General features: G+C 35.2%; 1 protein-coding gene and 1 long non-coding RNA gene across 3 annotated transcripts; both read left to right on the top strand.

The window, feature by feature from the left end:
- Positions 1 to 352: 352 nt before the first annotated feature.
- On the top strand, positions 353 to 16,451 carry LOC134246539 (amiloride-sensitive sodium channel subunit alpha-like). Its single transcript, XM_062728924.1, has 12 exons — positions 353 to 531; positions 2,317 to 2,500; positions 4,843 to 4,879; positions 4,991 to 5,132; positions 7,222 to 7,316; positions 8,639 to 8,817; positions 8,904 to 8,969; positions 12,824 to 12,926; positions 13,061 to 13,136; positions 13,369 to 13,479; positions 15,543 to 15,630; positions 16,201 to 16,451. Exons 1-12 carry the CDS (start codon positions 353 to 355, stop codon positions 16,369 to 16,371), a joined length of 1,431 nt encoding a protein of 476 aa, XP_062584908.1. The 3' UTR covers positions 16,372 to 16,451.
- A 3,131-nt stretch (positions 16,452 to 19,582) lies between these two features.
- Positions 19,583 to 21,214, top strand: LOC134246525 (uncharacterized). Of its 2 annotated transcripts, none has more exons than XR_009987645.1 (3): positions 19,583 to 19,673; positions 19,752 to 19,803; positions 20,882 to 21,214. It is a non-coding gene; the product is annotated as an uncharacterized LOC134246525 (long non-coding RNA). The 2 variants fall into 2 exon arrangements; XR_009987646.1 differs by having other exon boundaries at positions 19,650 to 19,677.
- The last annotated feature ends 274 nt before the right edge of the window (positions 21,215 to 21,488 follow it).

Below are 21,488 nucleotides of genomic sequence, written 5' to 3' on the forward strand. Positions count from 1 at the left end.
CGCATGCCTTATGGGAATTTTTAGTACTGATTCTATTGAACTTTCGCTGACAAATAATTATTTGTTTCATATTTAATGAAAAGAACACTGGCTTTGTTAATAGATTATAATGGAAAACTGTAGAATTTGACGTATGTGTTGGACGTTCCATTGTGCGTGTAAAAAGATAAACCCCACTGGTCAGAAATATTGGATTAAAAATTAAGCCCTAAAGTGAAGGTGACAATTTGTCTGTCTTCATCAATACACACTTAACCTTATGAAACTCAGCAACAACGGGTGTATATCATGAGAGCAAAAGTGTATATATAAGAAATTATCTGTCACGGATAACCGTTTCTCATGGTTCAAAATGCCGAAACACATCCCAAAAGTATGCAAGGAATTCACGGAATATACGTCTATGCATGGAATTGGTCGAATAGGAAGTGGGCTCTTTATTATACAGAAAATTGGTTGGTTAATTTTGTTCTGCATTTCCATTGGATACTGTCTGTTCCAAACATATACACTGTACCAACAGTATTTATCGTAAGTTTTTAATTATCGTTAAAAAAGTTTTTATCTATATCCTATGAAATCATAAAAGTTTTTGGTTTCAACTTAGCTCGTACACCTTTTCATTTCGGATGATTATTTGCTACATGTATATATGATATACATATACTCTGTTATCCCTTCTTCCGGAATGTAATATTTTTATGTTTATTATAATATTATACATGTACATATCTTGTCTTTTCTGTTTTGCCAGTTATAAGAATAAAGGTCAAGTTTGAAAGATACCTGGAAAATGTTTGTTATCAAATTTATTTTCTTAAAGAGCCTATTGTTGACGGAACAAGTTTTTGTCTGAGTGACAAGTCATGTTGCTAAAGTCCTGGAGTAAATTTTGAAATATCAAAAGTCCTAAAACTGTACTGAACTCTAGATTGTTAAGCGTAAACTTTCTAAACAAACGATAGATTAAAAACTCTAAAGTTTAAAATACAAAATTTGTTTTTGGAAATTTGAATGTTGAATATTTAAGTTTTTAATCTAAAAACTTAAAATTCTAAAACCTGTTTGGAAAGTTAAAAATTTAGATTTTTGAACTAAAATATTAAATTTCAATATACCAAATCAGTTTGAGTTTTTGAAATTTAGAAATTTGAACTAATGTATTAACATTCTAAAACTCTAAATCATTTTAGAAAATTGAATTGTTAAGTGTTACAGGAATGTTAAACGAGTCGGTATTATTTAATGTATTTCTATAATTCTTTTAATGTAGATATCATTTTCATTTTTTTTTTATTTCAAAAGGAAGTAATATTCTAAAGAATAGGAACATTAAGTGTCATTGATCATGACTGTTTGTTACAGCATTTTGAGCAAGGAAATGGTATTGAAGACGTTAATATACCCCCTCCCCTATTTTTACAAGTAGACCTACTGAATAACTGCTTCGTAAATCGGCCGATATTATGCTACAAAAGACGTATTAAATTTTTTCATCCCTGATCAGTTTGCAAAGTAATGGGGATTTGATTGGAATATTAAAGTTTTTTCTGTTAATTGAATCACAAAGACATGGACAACTTTGACAACTGCAAAGGCTTCCTGTTACTCATTACTTCCTTGCAATGCTTTGTAATTAAAACATTTTATCACTTTAGTGATTGTTTTTCTCTGTATTTTAGCAAATTAATTAATGGAGTTAATGTAGGTTCAGAGTTAAACATGGTCACAATGATTAATATGAAAAAAATCTAATTAAATGTGTATTTATTCATCCTTTTTTACAGGCTCATTAGTATAAAGCTAATAAAGATTTAAAATATTAATTACAGCAGTTGTCAGTTAATAGCAAAAATTCTCATCTTCAAAGATTGCAATTTATCAAATAAAGGTATGCTATATTAAAAATTCATTTTAATCATCTCTAGTTGTTAATTAAGTTAGTAAATTCTTATTATCTTTTATGCATACTTGATATTGCAATAGAGATTCTCTATAGTTCCGGGTTCCCTTGGAGAATTACTTGTGGATTTTTAAATTTTCCCAAATTATGTTCACGTTTGAAAAAGAAAATTAAGAAGTTCGTACAGAAATTTTGAAAATCCAGCAAGAATTAGCATCTTCACAAGTCAAGGTTTTCTGTTCCACTCCGTTCCACATTAAGCCAAGGTTTTCTATTCCACTCCGTTCCACATTAAGTCAAGGTTTTCGCTTTTTATGTGGAGCGGAGTGGAACAGAAATCCTTGACTTGTGAAGATGCATTCAGGTTTTTTTTAAATATTGATTTATCCATCCCAATTTTATTTCTTTCACAGGGAACCTACTAATACTATTATTAAAAATGAATATGGACAAATTGAATTTCCGAAAGTTTCCTTCTGTAATCTAAGTCCTATGAAATTTTCAAAAATGTTGACATATGAAAATCTCTTCAAAATCATCAACGAGACAGCGACCTTGACCGGAGTTGATATGCTGGATTTTGGAACAAATGTGGAGGTTTGATCAGTTTCCATTTACTGTCACTATTATGTCCCCGTAATCAACGATTCGGGGTCACTCATTGTTCAATCTCTCTCTCTCTCTCTCTCTCTCTCTCTCTCTCTCTCTCTCTCTCTCTCTCTCTCTCTCTCTCTCTCTCTCTCTCTCTCTCGTGTTTCCAGAAGTTGGCGTTAAAAAACTATCCACAAAATTGAGTTAGCATTGATAATTTACATATATTCTTTCTTTTCTTTCCAATAAAACAATATCATTTATTAAAAATTATTTTTGTTAATATCCCTCTGCTTGAGAAAATTTGGACAGATAAAGCAGAGAGCTACAGATCCATGCGTTTTAAAAACCTTCGATTTACGCCGACGATTTTTTGTCGCACCTTTCAGGTATTATTTCTTGTAGTTTATACTTTTGTATGCTCTGAGAATGATATCCAATAATTAATCATATATTTTACTCGAATTATTGATACTTTATTTACCTTTCAATGGTCTGACCCAGTATTTTAGGGCTTTGGAATGTCGGTTTAAAGGATTCCCATTTTTACGTCCACTCCCACAAACGGCCCTTCTTGAGCCGTTGAAAGGTAAATATAAACATTTAGGAATAATAGGAGTAAAATGTATGGTTAATTATCGGATATCATTTACAAAGCTGGGAAAATCATAAAATCTAAACAAACAAACAAAAAAAAAAATACATGAAGTGAGCGACAAAAAAATCTTCGGCGTAAATCCATAGACGTACGAGGCTTGATCCAAAAGTTCGTGGAATTTCTTCATATTTTATTTATTAATTAGTGAAAATGGTTGAAAATTACAAATAATAACATAGACACTTGTTGAATTTGCTTTATTAAAATTTTTGAAATATCTATGACAGAAACTTTATGGCAGTTAACATAGAAACGGATGTTTGACAATGCAAGGGGGGGGGGCATTTATTCCTTCATTATCATTTTAATTCTTAATGCGTAAAATGAGAAAAAATCGCGCTAAGTGGTATATTTAACGAAAGTTATGTTATTATTACGATTGCTTGACCTCTTATGAATCCTAATAAGAGAGTTTTACTGATTTACTTATTTAAATGGAAATTTAGTTTATTAATTGATGAATTATTGTTAATCTTAAATTGTTAGTCAACGTCAAATTTAAATCAAGTTTTAAGTTTTGTGAAAATCTCTTGAACACTTGGACTTAAACGCGTATACTACTGATACAAGCTGAAGAATAATGCATTGAGCAACTGGTTTTCCGGTGGCGTTAGAAAAAAAGAACCTCCATGGAGGTTGATTAAGGTCAGACGAGACGTTCCTCAAAATCTGTTTTGTATATCTTCGTAATGTTTGAAAAATATTCCAAATTTTTATAACATTCTTATTTCGAAACCAGTTTCTAAACGTTTTAAACAAATTCAAACACTTAAACATTTGAAATTGGAAAATTATTTTTCTTCCCCAAAGGATTATATAAGAAAAACTACCCCTGGTATCTTGCAGAAATGCCTGGTAAGGTACCTCAATTTTTTGTGAGTAAACATATTTAAGTAGCAATACTTCAATGACAAACTCTTAGAAAAATTTATCTATTGTTAAGGAACGTCTCGTCTGTCCTTAAAGGTGTGACCGCCTTTCGGAGGGCCTCTTTTCCTCGTAGACAAATTAAGCGTTAATGGACGTTGACCGATGACGTACTGTGCTTGACATTGCTACGTAACCTGGAACATATGGAAAGATAGGGTGTATTTTTGAAAAATGAGTGTAATATGAAGATAAGTCGGTGCGAGAGGATACCCAGGCTTTTCGTAAGAAAAAAATGCAGAAAAAGGCAGCATTCTGTAGAATTAATTCGTTGAATTACGCAGGAGGGTGAGGTACTCCTATAACGTGACGTGACATACTTAACTTGACATTACGTCGAAGTCTCCCCCGGATTCTATAAATATCCATTTTCAGAAAGCTCGTATGACCCTATTGGTTATTGGAATGTGGTAAAATTTTCCAGTATTGTTGCATATTGACTCTATATTATAAATACGCCTTTTGTTTGCTTTCATCAAATCTCAATAAAGTTTTAGAAAGAAATTCCACAAACTTTGGATCAACCCTCGTATATGTCTCTGCGTAAATTGAAGGGTTTTACAACGCATGGATCTGTTGCTCTCTGCTTTATCTGTCCGAATTTTCTCAAGTAGAGAGATATTATACAGTTCTGCAGCTAGATTTTCTAGTAATCCTTAAAATTCCTTCATAAGAAGGGTTAAATAAATCACACAAAAACAAATAACAGATCTGAGTACAAATATTATACTAACAGATTGTCCATATCAAATTTTCATTACAGAAATATCTCAATTTATACCAATTCTCTGGCCTACTAGGTAAGTTGATTATTATTAAGTCATTCAGTGGAAAATACAATGTATTTTGTATTTAAATAAAAAGAATTCTATATGACATTATGCAATGCAATTTCGTATGATAATTTTCAGGTATTGAGTCAACATCAGATGCTAGAAATATGTTCTATCAAAGAATGGGGGAACTTAGTTTGACAAACTTGGTCGAACTATCTCCAAAAAAGAAAGAGTTTATCATATCGTGTGAATATCAAGGAAGGCCCTGCCTCCTGAAGTGAGTGTTTACATTTTTGTCACAGGTGTTAACCCCCACCCCCACCCCCGACAGAGACCTCCAGGCCTTTTCGACTTTTTTTCACATAAATTATATATAGACGGGAAATTTGCTTAAACAAACATTTTTATAAATATTTCTACCCCACTCTATAGAATGTAGGGTAGAATTTATAAAAAGTTTGTTTTAGGTAGTTTTTCGAATTGTTGGTGTAGATTTTATCATAAATATGTCATTGAAAGATAAGTTAATTTAAAAAAAGTCGAAAAGGTCCAAGGGGTCTAAATCGAATTGGGGGATGGGTCTGTCCACAAGCTTCGCGGTTTATAAAGCGTAAACTGCCCCAACCCAGTTTATACCGTATAAAATGGGTAGCTATTAAATTCATTTCTTAAATAAATACTACATACATTGAAAACTAACAGTATTATTTTGTTTACTTTTGCACACTGTTACTTTTATGCTTTTGGCCTAAAGGTTTAAAGATTGTAATATAAAATGCATATGGAAATAGTATTTATTTGAAGGATGTGAACTGCCCCGCATTTTTAAAGTAAAAAAGTAGTGATGTTTTCCGTTTCACGAGTTATACGTAAATATCTTGTGAAAAATTTCTTCATAAACACTATTTGATCTGGATAAGTAATTTCACGTGTGAAATATTAAATCCTTAGCATCAATTCAAAAAAGTTATGGCCAAGGTTTAAATTTTTCAAAAGTAGGCCAAACTCTTAGATCAAGGTCAAAAAGTCAAAATTATTGGTATGCTGCAAAGGAAGGCTTTGTCACAAGGAATACACTTCATGAAATATGAAGGCCCTAGTAATAACCTTTCAAAGTCATGAAAACTGATTTTCAAGGATAAAGTTTTTTAAAGTGGGTCAAACTCAAGGGTCAAGGTCAAAACTATTTATACCAATAGAAAGATCTTGTCACAATTTAAGTCCTAGCACCAATTGTTCAAAAGTTATGGCCAAAGTTAAAGTTGAAAAAAAGTCTTGCAAAAGTAGGTCAGACTCCCAAGGTCAAGAGGTCAAATATTTTGGTATCCAAAGAAAGCCTTGTCAAAAAAGTAATAATACACATGTTAAGTATGAAAGTCATACCCCCGACCAATCAAAAGTTAAAGTTTTTGCACACAAACAGACAGGCAGACAGATGGATAGGGCAAAAACTATATACCCCCGAATTTTCAATGAAGGGGACATAAACGTTAATAATTCTTAACTCTGATCATAACTTTCGTGCAGTAAGCACAAGGTCTTCCATACTTCACATCTTCACTCATTTTGACCGTTCCTAGTATAAATATTTTTACCTTAATCAAAGTGTTTGACCCACTTATAAAAAAAAATATTAATCTTGACCTTTAGTCCTTTACTGTGTAAAAATTAGTAATGAAGTTTTCATATAGCACAGGTGTATTCACTGTAAAAAAAAATAACTAGTTAATGTCACGAAGAAAACTAGTAGATTCACTGTCCATACAATCACTACCTTAATAGTAGTTTTACCAGATATTGGTATATTTACTAGATAAGATTAGTAAATTTAGAATTGATGAGTAACTTTCACTAGGTATCTAAGTATCTATACGACCCCCGCTCCACAACTCGCTATCTTCACCAGTAAACTGAAAGTTTACTAATCACGACAAACGCTTTACGAAACACACTAGTTAAATTCACTAGGTTTTTCTTTCAGTGTTCCGTGTGACAGACATTGATTAGATACGATCAGTTTTGACCTCGGAAATATATAATACATGTACATATATTACAAGTAAATATACATATAAAAAACATTAAACTTGGAACATAACTTTTAAAAAGTTGGAACTTTGGATTTTTTTTATTTCACGTCTATATTGCATTGATTTTTACCTTGGGGTGTAACCCACATTAAAAAAAAAAAACCTTGGCCATGACCTTTGAACGCCTGGTCTTGGGCTTTCATCTTCCACAGGTAACGTTATATAAATTGATACAAATTATATTTTTGAAATACATTTTCGATCTCTTGACCTTGGAGTTTGCCGTAGGCTGCCTTACGGGAACACCATTTTTTCACAGATTTTTTTTTGTTCAAGTGATGTGACTGCATACAGAGATGAATTTTACGGCATATGCTACAGGTTCATCCCTTCAGAGAGAAATTCGGTAGTATCCCCGGGTCCGCAGGGCGGTAGGTGGATCCAGTCATTGTCTATATAAAATGTTATACTATATGATTAAAGACATAGTATGTTCATCTAGGACCATTTCCAGCTTAATTTGGACTGTCAATAAGGCTTGGATTCTCGACTTTACATAATTAGCTTCTGAAATTTGCACAACTTTTCTTCACTGTTGAAATATACCTGGTATAGAAATTCGGGCAAATGCCAATTAGTGTGTCGAATAACCAACTACATTGTCTCGTCTGGCAAAGAGGTGGAGCTTAAGTCGTCTCATCGTTGTCAACAACAATTTCAAGTTCCTGATGTTTCTTAACCAATGAAAATCTATTCGCCATTTGACAGGCGGTAAACATGTAGCACCGAGAATGCCACGCCTTACTGAAAGTCCAAACTAAGTTGGAAATGGTTCTATTTGTCTGTTTACTTTATCAGGATGTAAAATGATGTCGGACTGATGAATTATTATGTCTTCTATCTCTGAGGTATTACTCTCGGTGTGGATAAAAGATACAAATCATGTAAAACCATGAAAAGTTACTGCTCACATTTACACCGCTACCCGCTTCTTCAATCAATATAAAAAAAAAATCTCAATAAGATTTTCAGTAGAAATCCAAGGTTTAATGCCCGCCTAGTGTACAGCTAAGCTGCAGAGCGAAAAGGCAGTTCTGTCTTCTAATAAACAAAGGGCTTGATGAAAATATTAAAGCTGAACACGATTCACGAGTCGTGTTCAGCTTTATTTCCTAATTTGTAGTTTTTCTGAGACAAATACTTTTAAATCCCAAACTACAGTCCGAGTTATTTGGTAGTTCCGACAAGCTAGAGTTAACAAATAAAGCAATGATCACAATCATCACATTTTAATTAACTTATTTTGGCGAAAACTTTATGACTAAACCAACTTTGTTATACCCCCCCCACCCCGCGCTTGAAAAGTGGGAGGGTATATAATGATCGGGATGTCCCTCCGTCCGTACGTCTGTTACGCTTTGGGGTACCCATCTCTTATCCGCAACTTCTCTTCTACTAAATGAATTTAATGAGACTATCACAGAATCTTTGTTACATAGTGTCATTGTGCACCTTCACTTTTTGATTTGACTCTTCGGATCTCCCAGAGCAAAACATATAAACTTTGTCATCATAATCATATGGGAGGCGGGGGTATGATTGAGAGAGTTCAGTGCTCACTGACACAGTACCTCTAGTTTCATAGTAAGTGGTTAGGCAAGATAATTACCCAGGGCTATCCTAAATGTTTGAATAAATTGCCTACAAAAGTTTATCCCCACCAACTTCACAACCGTCTTTTTGTTTTTTCTAGGTCTGACGCTGACTTTAAATGTAGACCAGCAGGAATACATTCCGTTCATTGCTGGGTCTGCCGGCGTTATAATGGACATCACTCGAAACGAGGAAGATATGGAAAATAGAATCCCGAGCATGAGAAGAACGGGGACTCTGCTGTCCCCAAATGTGGAAACTTATATCGCTCTAAGCAGTGTAAAAATGTCTCTCTTCTCTCTCTCTCTCTCTCTCTCTCGATTGATTAAATTTGGAATTAGTTTTATTTCATTTTTTTGTTGCAGGTTGAAAACATTCGAATTCCAGGAACGGAAAAGAAATGTGCAGATGGATTGGACAACGATGTTGCGGTAATGAGAATTTAATGTATACTAGTATGTTTTTTATTACAGGTGCTTGAGGACAGGACACCCCCAACCCCGGTAAGACCCATGTCCTCAAGCAAACCTGTGGTTTTTATAACATTTTATTTGACTTGAATATTAATACCCAAGCATATTGGGACTATGTGAACAACATTATTGAAGTTGGCAACGCAGAGTCTGATATGCAGCCAAATAAACAAAAACGCTTCTGGAGGTTTGTGAATGCCATGAGGAAGGACAGCAATGGAGTGTCACCACTAAAGGAAGTGGAGTACTACATTCTGAGGCAAAAGACAAGGCGGATATTCTGAATCGCCAGTACGAGTCTGTATTTACTAGAGAGGATACCCAGAATATCCCCATGCCTCATGGTACACCATCCCCACAAATGCCTGACATTAAGATCTCAGAGGAAGGAGTCTGCAAGCTACTGAGGAAGCTCAATCCTAACAAGGCCTCAGGACCTGATTCTATACCAGCCGGAGTTCTGAAGGACATGTCAGCTGAGATTGCTCCACTCCTCACTCAACTGTTCTGTAAAAGCTTGTCTGAGTGCATCTGTAAAAGCTTGTCTGAGTGCATCGTACCAAATGACTGGAGAAAGGCCAATGTAACAGCTATTTTCAAAAAAGGTGAGAGATTCAAAGCCTCAAATTACCGGCCAGTTTCCTTAACATGCATATGCTGCAAGCTGTTAGAGCACATATTGGTCAGTAACATCATGAACCACATGGATAGGTACAGCATATTATCAGATGTGCAGCATGGCTTCCGGGCACGAAGGAGCTGTGAGACCCAACTACTCACATTATTTGATGACCTGGCAAGAGCATGGGACAAAGGTATCCAACATGATATGGTTGTATTAGACTTTAGCAAGGCCTTTGACCGCGTCCCACATGAGAGACTTCTCACGAAGCTACACCACAGTGGAATCCGTGGTAACACTCATGTATGGATCCGCTCTTTCTTGACTGGGAGATCCCAGCAAGTGGTGGTGGAAGGAGCCACATCAGAGCCCGCACCTGTCATCAGCGGAGTCCCACAAGGAGTGTGCTTGGGCCTGTGCTCTTCCTCATCTTTATCAATGACCTGCCATCTTGTGTCAATAGCCATGTGAGATTATTTGCTGATGACTGTGTCCTTTATCGCCAGATACACAGTCGGGAGGACTGCGAACAACTCCAACAAGACCTACACCATCTAGAGGAGTGGGAGAAAACGTGGGGAATGGATTTCCATCCAGACAAGTGTAACACCATGGTGTTCACCAGATCCTGCAACCCGCGGCTCTACAGCTACTCACTGAAAGGTCAGATGTTGGAGAATGTAGAGACCACCAAGTACTTAGGGGTATGGATAACTACCAACTTGTCATGGAGGGTCCATATTGATAAGACAGTTAAGAAGGCGAACTCTACTCTTGGCTTCTTACGTAGGAACCTCAAAATCACCAATGAGAAGACCAAGACAGAGGCATATATGGCACTAGTTCGGCCCACATTGGAGTACTGTGCCTCAGTATGGAATCCCCACACAAAGGATCACATCCACCGACTTGAAATGGTCCAGAGGAGAACTGCTAGGAACGTCACAAATAGATACAGGAATACCAGCAGTGTTACAGACATGCTAGACAGTCTCCAGTGGGAATCCTTAGAGAGCCGTAGGACCAAGGCACAGCTCGCCATGTTTTATAAGGCATGGAAAGGCCTGGTAGATATCCCGCTATCTCAGTATGTCACTCCATCATCAAGTCGAACCAGATCCACCCATTCCTACAGATTCCAGCATCATCAGTGCAGAACCAACATCTATAAGTTCAGTTTCTTCCCCAGGACTATCATAACCTGGAACACTTTACCAGCATCTGTTGCTGAGGCCCCTGACTTGGTACACTTCAAGCAGGGGCTTTCATCACTTTCCTTCTAGATGGCTCAGGGAGCAAGTAAGCTCTAGTGAAGTCAGTAGGCAATGCCGGGGAGACCTCTACTAGTAAGTCTCAGGGCCGCTACGGTTACCGGACTGGCTGCTGACAGAAGAGCTGAAAACTTCCTTCTTTTACCTTTTAACCGTTTTTACATTTTAATCTTTCTAACAATGTTGTCAAAGCGCTGCGCCGTTGAGTAATCGTCAAAGATGAAGGACCAACGTACCATGTAGATGTAGATAGACGTAATATACGAGTACGTGTTGGTGTCAATTGCAGTGACGTCACGTTCTCCTAGCTTTTTTTGGGTTTGCGTTTTTATGACAGAAACAAGATGTGCCCCCGTGTGGCAGCTTATCGTAAAGTTTCTCCAATGCAAATTAAACTCCAAGGTCAGGGTCAAAAGGTAAAAAAAGGTTGGTATCCAAAGAAAAGTTATGGCCAAGGTTATACCTTGGAGTTTGACCAATTTTGCAAGAATTTACCCAACTTCAACCTTGGCCATAACTTTTGATTAGTTGGTACTATAGGGCTTTCATATCTCACGGATGTATTTCTTGTGAAATGACCTTCCTTTGGGTATCAACAATTTTTTACCTTTTACCTTGACCTGGGAGTTTGTCCCACTTAAAAAACTTTAACATTGACCATAACTTTTGATCAATTAGTACTAAGACTTTTATATTTCACAGGTGTATTTCTTGTGACAAGACTTTTCTTTGGATATCAACTGTATAAGTTTCAAAAGAAATTGATAAAAGTGGGTCAAAATCCAAGGTCAAGTTCACGAGGTCAAATTTAATGGCACTCAAAGAAAGGTCTTGTCACAAGGAATATATCTGTGAAATATAAAAGCCATATCCCCACCCACTCAAAAGTTATAGAAAAGGTTAAAGTTTTGGGGGATAAACAGACAGACAGATGGACAGAGCAAAAACTGTGTACCCCAGCATCTTCGATAACGAGGGCATAAAAAATTAAACCTATTATTAGCTTAGAGAAATAATGAGATTTGTTAGATTGATGTTAATTGAATTCTTTGTTTGGTCTATATCTATCTGGCTGTTTGTTTGTCTGTTAATGTGCATGTTGAAAACCTTGTCTGACCTTTTGATTGAATGGAACTACGTTTTTCATATTTCACTATTTTATTTGCGCCGCGCGTTGCGCAATGGCTACAACGTTTCATCTGGAATCGTAGAGTAAGGGGTTGGTTCGTAGGACTTGGATACAAATTAGACCCTGTAGTAAAAGAGGTCATGTTTCGCCGGAGTTGTTGGTTGGAAAAATAAAATTATGTTCAAAGACCGTCAGTGCCAAGTATATCCCTCTAACAGGAAGTGCTTGGTGACTTTCAAAAACAGCATTCGGAGTTCCTCGAATGGCTCGTACCGGAGCGTAGCGGAGTCAGCCGAGGATTGCCGATTGCAAAATCAGTGAAAAATTCTCGATTGGGCGTTAAAAAATCCTTGTGACAAGACCTTTCGTTTGAAACTAATGTTTGACGTTTTAATGTAGACCTTCGACTTTTGCATATTTTTGAAAAAAACGGTGTTAGGACTTTTATAAAATACTTTACTTTATTTGGTGACAAGACGTTATCTTTAGTACCAATAATTTTGACCTTGGAATTTGACCTTTGCCTACTTTTGAAAAACTTTAACCTCGGTCAAAACTTTTAAAGAGTTGGCGTGCTAGGACTTTCATATTTAACCCATTCTCGTGAAAAGATCTTTCTTTCCAACTTTTCAAAAGTTATGGCGGCCGATATAAAGATTACAATTTTTTTGACTTTCGCCTTTGGAGTTGTACTCCAAGTACAACAAATACTTGCATTTGAGAAACTTACGTTTGTCATGACCTGCCATATGGGGGGATCAGTGTTTCACAAAATATTTTATTACTCTAGGAATGTATAGAGTATTGTGTGGGAATGGCTGCTGCAAAGATTAGTGGGTGTGCTCATGAGTATACCTTTATCGGCGATCAGGCTTTGTGTTCCTCGCTGAAAGGTAAACTGAAAAAATCAACGAAATATTTAATCCCTCAATTAGATAGTGTACGAGTTTTTTGATTAAATTTTAAAAAATTGTTTACATGTGTTTGAAGAAAGTGTAATTTGTTAATTGCCTCTTTCGTTTCTTAGAAATTGAGAGTAACGAGTATGCACGCATGAACCTAGATATTTCTACACTGTGCTCTCATTGCAAAATTCCTTGCAAGTAAGTAGGAATACAATATGGAACAACTGGGTAACTTTATTAAAAGATGTGTTCAAGTTGACCGTTTATTTTGTATGTTTTCGATATTGGATAATTACAAATCTAAAATCATGGATTTAATTCATCTATTTCCTGAAGAATCATTTTTTTTACAGTCATACTTGAAATGAAAACTTTTAAATAATCAGTTTCTATATGATGCATTTCTGACAGATGTCTTGCGTATTTTCAGAGAATTGATTTATGAAAAGACTCTATCTATGACAACATGGCCAATCGACTCTTATATTCCAATACTAAAACAACAACTAAAGGAGAATGGAGTAAATATTTCTCAAATGGAGTAAGTGTGTCTGTATTTGAGAGAGAAAGAGAATACTTCAGCATCTGTCATGAATATCATAAGCTGCCATACATGGCTTTAGAAATTAAAATTTGGATATGTTTTACTTTACATATACAATCATATTGATACAAATTTGAAACAAATTCAAAAAATTGTGGTCCCCCGCTTTCGGTGTCTTAGTGGATGGGACGGCACTTTTTACCTGCAGTCGCCCCTATTATGTATATATATTTGCACCATAACAGAGATGCTGTGGCATTGTAACCCTCTCCAGAAAACATCAGATTAAAAAAAATCGGAGGGCTACATTATTGCAGCTAATTATAAATTTAATGTAATGGTAATTTTTTTTGAAAAGTAGGTCAATCTTCAAGGTTAAACATGAAGGTCAAGGTCACGGGGGTCAAAATTCATAGTATAATATTTGGAAAGGTCTTGTCACAGGTAATGTATATGTAAATTATGAAAGCCCTATGCTATAATTTGTGAACCATTGACCTTGACCTTCATGTTTGACCTAATTTTTAAAAAATCCACTTTTTCCTCTTGATTTTCACTATTTTCATACCCCAGTAATGAGAGATTTTAGTGTATATCTTTTTGTTTGTTTTCTGTTTGTCCACAGAAACTTTGGATTGTTTGTAGCTATTGCATTCCACATGTGCAATCTCTATGGCAAGATCTTTGGGTTTCAAAATATTTGGTCTCTTGACCTCAGACATTGACCCTCTTTTTCAAAATTATACAAAATTCAATTCTCAGTCAAAACTTTTCAACAGTTGGTGCTAGGACTTTTATACATCAAAAATATATTTATGTGAATAGACCCTCTCTTGGGTTTAAACATTTTTTAAACTTTTGACCTTGACCTTACAGTTTGACCCTCTTTAAAAAATAACCATCGCCATAACATTTGAATAATAAGTACAAGGGCTTCCATAGTTCACATGTTTACTTCCTGTGACAAGTCCTTATGTGAATACCGGTTGTTTTATCCATTTGACCTTGAAGATTGACCTATTTTAAAAAAAATTAACCTTTGACTTAAGTTTTTAAAAAGTTGATGCTTTTTCTTTTAAGATCTTTCCTTAGGTATCAAAAATTTTTGTCCCCTGCTTTCGCGAAATCGAGGGTACATTAAATCTCATTCAACAGTGTTCAATCTGTCAGTCTGTAGTTCTGGTGGTCCGTTACAAAAACTTTAACCTTGGTCATAACGAGAAGAAATACTTTTATATTATAGATGTATATTACCTGTGATAAGACCTTTCTAAATACACTATGATTTTTGAATCTGTGACCTTGACGTTTGACCTGCTTTAAAAAAAATTAAATATTACTTTGAATGGCCATAAATTTTGAAAAAGAAGAAATATGGCTTTCAAATTAAACATGTGTAATGCTTGTGATGAGATTTTTCTAAATACACTGTGATTTTTGACTCTGTGACCTTGACGTTGATGTTTGACATACTTTTAAAAAATTAACCTCGGTCATGACTTTTGAAAGAGTAGAGATAGGGCATTCATATTATACATGTTTATTACCTGTGACAAGACCTTCTTGACCCCTTAAAAAAATTAACATTACTTAAAATTGGCAATAACATTTGAATGATAAGGGATAGGGCTTTCATATTAAAGATGAATAAAGATGTGTATTATCTGTGACAAATACACTATGATTTTTGACCTCGTGACCTTGACCTTGAAGTGTGTTTGACCTATTTAAAAAAAGATTAATTCCGATGATAACTTCTGAATGACATATGATAGGGCGTTCAAATTTGATACAATATGCCATAAAAATGACTTCTCACCTACAAAGACACCGAAGGCGGGGGACTACAAAAATTTCTTTGAATTTCCTTGTTACCTTTTTACCTTGATCAATGAGTTTGACCAACTTTTTAAAAAAAACTTTTGCCTTTGTCATATAACGTTTGAATGGTCAGGTGTTCACCTTTAATACGTAAATATTTAACATACTAGGCCTCGTATTTTCTTTGCCTAACAACACTTTTGCATGATCTATTGACCTTGGAGTTTGACTTGTTTCAGTGAGCTTGACACTTCGAGTTATATGAAGCTTCATGTCTTTTTCTCGACATTGTCAACAACTATGATAAAGGAAGAGGAATCTTATACGGTATGATCAACTTTTATAGTTTCTGTATAAATCCTTTAAATTTAATTATCTTATTGTGATATACAGAGCATAGAAGAAAGCATCGCCGGAAACCCTCTGGCAATCTTGCATATACTTAATTAATAAGTGTATGGAGCACAGGCACTTGTTTAACCATAGTATAATAATAACGTGTTATTATTATACTATGGGTTAAAAATTTATTTCCGAAACAAGTGCATATGGTATGGAGATTGGTTGTGGGTTTCAGTCGATGATAAAAAAGCAGCAGATTGTTTTTAATTTATTCGAATAAATCACGAAAATAACTCAAAATAAGTCAAATAAAGTATTAATGCAATACCCCCCTATACCCCGTGATCATGGATCATTTTTCTAAAGGATCTAACATTCATTGTGTTTCTATACATGTATATTTTATTAATAAATGTAATCACTTTGTATAAATTTGCCCCAGCATTTGGAAATTGTCACAAGCAGTGTATGTATAGCACACGTAGAACATGGCCAATTTATTTCATCAGATCTCGAGTTTATATAAATTCCCTAACACTTGAATGATGTTTTCAGTTTGAGAACTTTCTGAGCGATATTGGCGGTCAGCTGGGACTGTGGGCGGGGATTTCCGTCCTCAGTTTGGCGGAAGTGGTGGAACTTCTAGTTCTCATCGTCGTGGGATTCTTCACCAGAAGGAACAAGACCTCGACCTCGACCGAGGCCGAGAAAGATCTCAAATGGTAACTGCGTGATACATACTGAATTCCGTATCTCACTGTGTATTTCCTAGATTTTATTTCATTTCTCAATAAAATATGCGAAGAAAATATTTTTTAAAAGAAGTATTAAAATGTTAATTTAAAAATTGAAAAAAATCTTGTGTCTTTTTTTCACAAGATCAGAGGGGACCACAGATATACCCAAATATCTCTCCCTTTCTTTTACAGTGAAGTAGCATCGTTTTTGAAAGGGGAGGGGGGCAGCCAGAGAATTTTTTTTTTTACTTACCTGAAAAACTTGATAGGCAAAAAAAAAAAAATAAAGTGCCCCGCCACAGCATGATACGCCCGTCAAATATTGTTCAATAATGCTCATAAACTGGTAATTAGAGTGCAAGAAAATCAGGTAACTTTGATTACCAAGTTCAAGATTACAAGATTGACACTGATTTCAATGATCTAATTTCCATTAATTCCTGATCATATTTATTGTACATACATCTCTAAGAGTGTAGACAATATTTATAAGAAATAATACATCACATAATTCTAAACTGGCTGAGTTAGAGCTTAAAAATATCCATCTGCTGCTTTTTTTATTGCATATTTTATGATTGATTAAAAATGCTACAGTCTAAAAAACATCAAACAGAAATTATTCTTTAGACTATAAAATTTTATAAGACATGGCACTCTGCAATTTGTTGCAAATATATAAAAATTGAAATGTATTTTTTTCAATGTAAATATGTATAATTAGTTTTTATTATATCATACAATATTAATTTAGTTTTAATCATATACTGTATTTTAAAAGAATAAAACATCAATTTGTTTTAATTACATTACACCAAATAACTAATTGAAAGATCTTTATCTGAACTAGCCATCAAGAACTCTTAATTAACACAAGCAACTATGAGGCCATTTCTTTTTGCCCAACTCCCAAGAGACAACAGCTGCATGGTCAGAGATGGTCTTCCAGTTAGCTCTTGACAATAAACTCATTAATTTCTCTCTAATTTGACATGCACATTTCTGCTATCAAAATTCTTCTTGACCAGTGCTTGTTAATTATGCCCATGGGACAAACTGCATTCCTCTTATAACATTAACATTTCTTACAGATTGCTGTAAAGTATATGATGAAAAAATAAGTTTTTTACTTGATTTAACATTTTTTAACAAGGATCAGCTATAATTTTACATTTTTTAGGATTATGAAATTAAAAATTTAAAAGAATTAGTTTTTTAAAAATTTCACTGAAATTAAAAGTCAAAGTGACCTTGAAATAAGCCGCGACACACCTTCTACCTAAGATGTATATTTTTGCCAAGTTTGATAGCTCTAGGTCTAATAGTTTTCTAGTTATGAGCCGGACAGGATTTTTCCTTATTTGGCCATAGCATCTTTATTAAAGGTCAGAGTGACCTACTTTTTGTGCGCGACACACCGTCTACCCAAGAAGTACCAGTTGACAAAGTTTGATAGTCCTAGGCCTATTAGTATTGAAGTTATGAGCCGGACATGAGTGGACAGACGGACGGACGGACGGACGGACATGAAGCCTATAACATAATACGTCCCGTCTTAAGACGGGCGTATAAAAACATTGCCCAAACTCGAAAATCCTATCTCGTGTGTGTGTGTGTGTGTGGAGGGGGGGGGGGAGGGTAGAGGAAACTTTTTTCAATGCCAACTTCTTTCAGTACCAATTTTTATGCGCCCGAATCGATAGATCCGAGGCGTATATTTTTTGTCCTGTCTGTTTGTCTGTCTGCCTGTTGTCAACTTTAACCTTCGCCATAATTTTTGAACCATGAAAGATAGAGACTTCAAATTTGGTATGCATACTCCAACAATAAAGTTCTTTCGAATGACACCAAGGTCAATGACCTTGTAACCTTGACTATGACCTATTTGCTAAAAATAGCTTTTTTGAATTTTCGCCATATCTTTTGAACCATGAGAGATAGAGACTACATATTTGATATGCTTACTCCACCAATGACGCTCTTTCAAATGATAACAAGGTCAATGACCTTGTGACCTTGACTGTGACCTATATGCTAAGATTTTACAAATTTTCGCCATAACTTTTGAACCACGAGAGATAGAGACTTCATATTTGGTGTGCATACTCCACTAATGAAGTTCTTCAAATGACATCAAGGTCAATGACCTTGTGACCTTGACTTTCACTTATCTGCTGAAAATAGTTTTTTTAAAACTTTGTTGCCGCCGGGCGCATAGTGTTTCACAAACACATCTTGTTTTTGCATGCAATACTTCATTTCCCCGATATCACTTTACTGTAGTAAAAAGTGGGGGCTGCCATTCAATGAAAGTTTTCAGTAATGTTGGGAAAAAAGTGGGAGGGCCAGCCCCCTATTGCTACCTGCCTGTTTTAGTTACTGTACATGTATTTGTAAATGATTGAAATATACAATTTTCATTGGATTGAATTAGATTTACTATAATATAGAAAAAGAATGCGTTAAAATATATACGTTTACCTATTTGTTTGAATGGGTATTTATCTGAGAAAAATTTAACAATTCATCGTTTGTATCATGATTTGTGTGCAATAAGGTTAATAGTTATAATTTTCATTCAGTTGGCGCCTATTTTAGAATTGGAAAAATATTGTTATATACGTACATTATTGTGTCAGTTACATTTGGCCCTCTACATGACCGAAATGCGTTTTTTCTTCAAAAACCATATCCTTGATCTATTCTATATTTGAACAAAAACCTAATCTTTTGGAATATGAATTTTGATGATGTCCTGTACATCAGCACAGAGGTTTCCGATTTTTATAAAATACCAGGTATGCAGATAACTAAGATATCGACATGTGGACTTTTCTAATCGAGCAATGGTAACCTGAAGAATGAAAGGAACTAAGCACGACAATACCTTTTTCTACACTATCCTTCAATCTAGTTATCCCCGACAACATTTATAAATATCTAATTTCAATAAAATTTTATTTTTTTTCCTCTAAAACTTTGCCCGTGTTTTGTTAAAGGAATCAATTTTAAATCTTTTAAACATTATATTTAAAAAAAAAATGCTTAGTTTGATATCAAATTAACCGAATTCCAATCAAATAAGTGACCGAATGAGAAGAATGCAACTACGATTTTCAAGTAGACAGCAAACTGCATATTTCAAGAGCCACCAATGCGATGCGTGCAACATTTTAGCCCCTATCGATGTCAGCACGTCCCCTAAAAGTGCTGTAACAGTTGCATATGTGTGAATATAAAAAGAGATGAACTGGGACTGGTATACCGTTTTCCCTTCTGTATTCAAGCCCGGTAAGTTATACGGTAGGTTGAAACAAAGCGAATGTTTAGTTTTGAGTTTATTGTTCATCACCTTTTCATTCTTTTTAGGTGACAATGAAGACCTTCTTGTTCGTCCTTTTGGTGGTTTTATTCTTGTTGGGTAAGTACAAATGTATATAGATCATGGGTGTCGGAAGCAAATTGAAAGTGGGGAGGCTAATCGAAAGTGGGGGGCTAAACCAACAAAAAAAGTAAATCCCAATTTTCAATGCCTAAATAATGTATATTTTTGCTATCACCTGCATATGACGCCTATATGATAAATGTCAAATGTAAAAAAAAAATGAAAATTTGATACACAAGCTACCCAAAAACATGCTCTGTATGAGTATGGACAATGCTAGGAATTTCCAAATTCTCGTTCATTGTCAGTATTTCGTAAATTTCATAGTCGTAACAGCCACGTAGCATCGATTTTGAAAAGGGGGGGGGGCAACCAGAGAAAATTTTTTTCACTCACCTGAAAAAGTTGACAGCAAAAAAAAAACTGGTATTAGCGAGGGTTATGCAATCGTTAGAGCTGAATAACGCTAAAAATCAATTGCGTTTTTACTTTAATAGCTTATTTAGTGAGCATTTTAAAATCGCTAAAATTGCAAATCGCTAAAATCAAAATACCAATTTTAAAAGACAAATCGCTAAATTTGCCTCTCGCTAAAAATTCCGTGACTGCGTTATGATAATCTTATTATCTACCACTTTGTCATAGTTTGACTGACATATTTAAGAATGATTGTCTTCATTTTATACCAAGTTTGACAATGGAATATTTCGTCTAACTGAACAAGACACAGGGCTCACAGCGAATGTGGCCGATTGATAGCCGGGGGATGCTTACTCCTCCTAGGCACCAGATCCCATCCCTGGAACTTACTGGCCTTCGGTTTTATACCCTGCTCATATATTTGTAATGTTCGTAGGATTTTTTCACTATTACTTTCATTTTTTTATGGAAACATCTATTCTTAAGTTCTAGAAACGCATAGGAAATGAGAAAGATGATAGTTCTTCTTATTTTTTATGCTTGCAAACATGTCCGATTACCAGTATAAAGCTAAATCAAAATGCCATACAGTGTATTTGTAATTTATTTTTTTCGCTCAGTTCTTATAGCATGTGTTGATCTTATAGATAATTGGAAGAAACGGGAGCCTAATTTTGTGTCTTTTACATTAAAGCAATTGGAAGTGCCTTATCACCACCAGAAGCTAAAGCCCAGGGGTGTTGGTGGGGACATTGTAGTGGGAGAAAGAGAGAGATTTCGGAGGATGCCGCCAGAGCAACCGTGGAAGACACCAATCCTGACAACCCAGACTGTGGTTGGTGGGGGTGTGGTAAAAAAAGGCGGGAAAGAGAAATCCAGAAAAAAATCATGCAAGCCAGGAGAGAAGCTGAGCTAAACGAATAATTAAAATGTCGTTTTCTTCTTTGTATGTTGGCAAAGAATTTCCGAAGAGTTCAATGTAATATAAAGCAAAGTATTTGCTGATTAAAATTCATGTTTGTTTTTCTGTCGGGGCTCTTTTAAAAGATCAAAGTGGCGGAAGTGAATTGCCAGAGGTCTTAATACTCCCCCCTTTTTGAAAAGTCGGAGGGTATACAGTGATCGGGATGTCCGTCCGTCCGTTCGTTCGTCTGTTACGACTTGGGGTACCCATTTCTTATCCACAACTCCTCTTATACTACATTCCCGGAATGCCAGGGGTCCTGAGTCAACAGCAACGTGTTGACTCTGAACCCCTGGCATTGCGAGAATCCTTATATACTACTGAATGAGATAATGAG

The sequence above is a fragment of the Saccostrea cucullata genome, unplaced genomic scaffold (assembly GCF_032062105.1).
Source record: "Saccostrea cucullata isolate Sc308-1 unplaced genomic scaffold, CSIRO_AGI_Scuc_v1 ctg29, whole genome shotgun sequence".
NCBI lineage: Eukaryota > Metazoa > Mollusca > Bivalvia > Ostreida > Ostreidae > Saccostrea > Saccostrea cuccullata.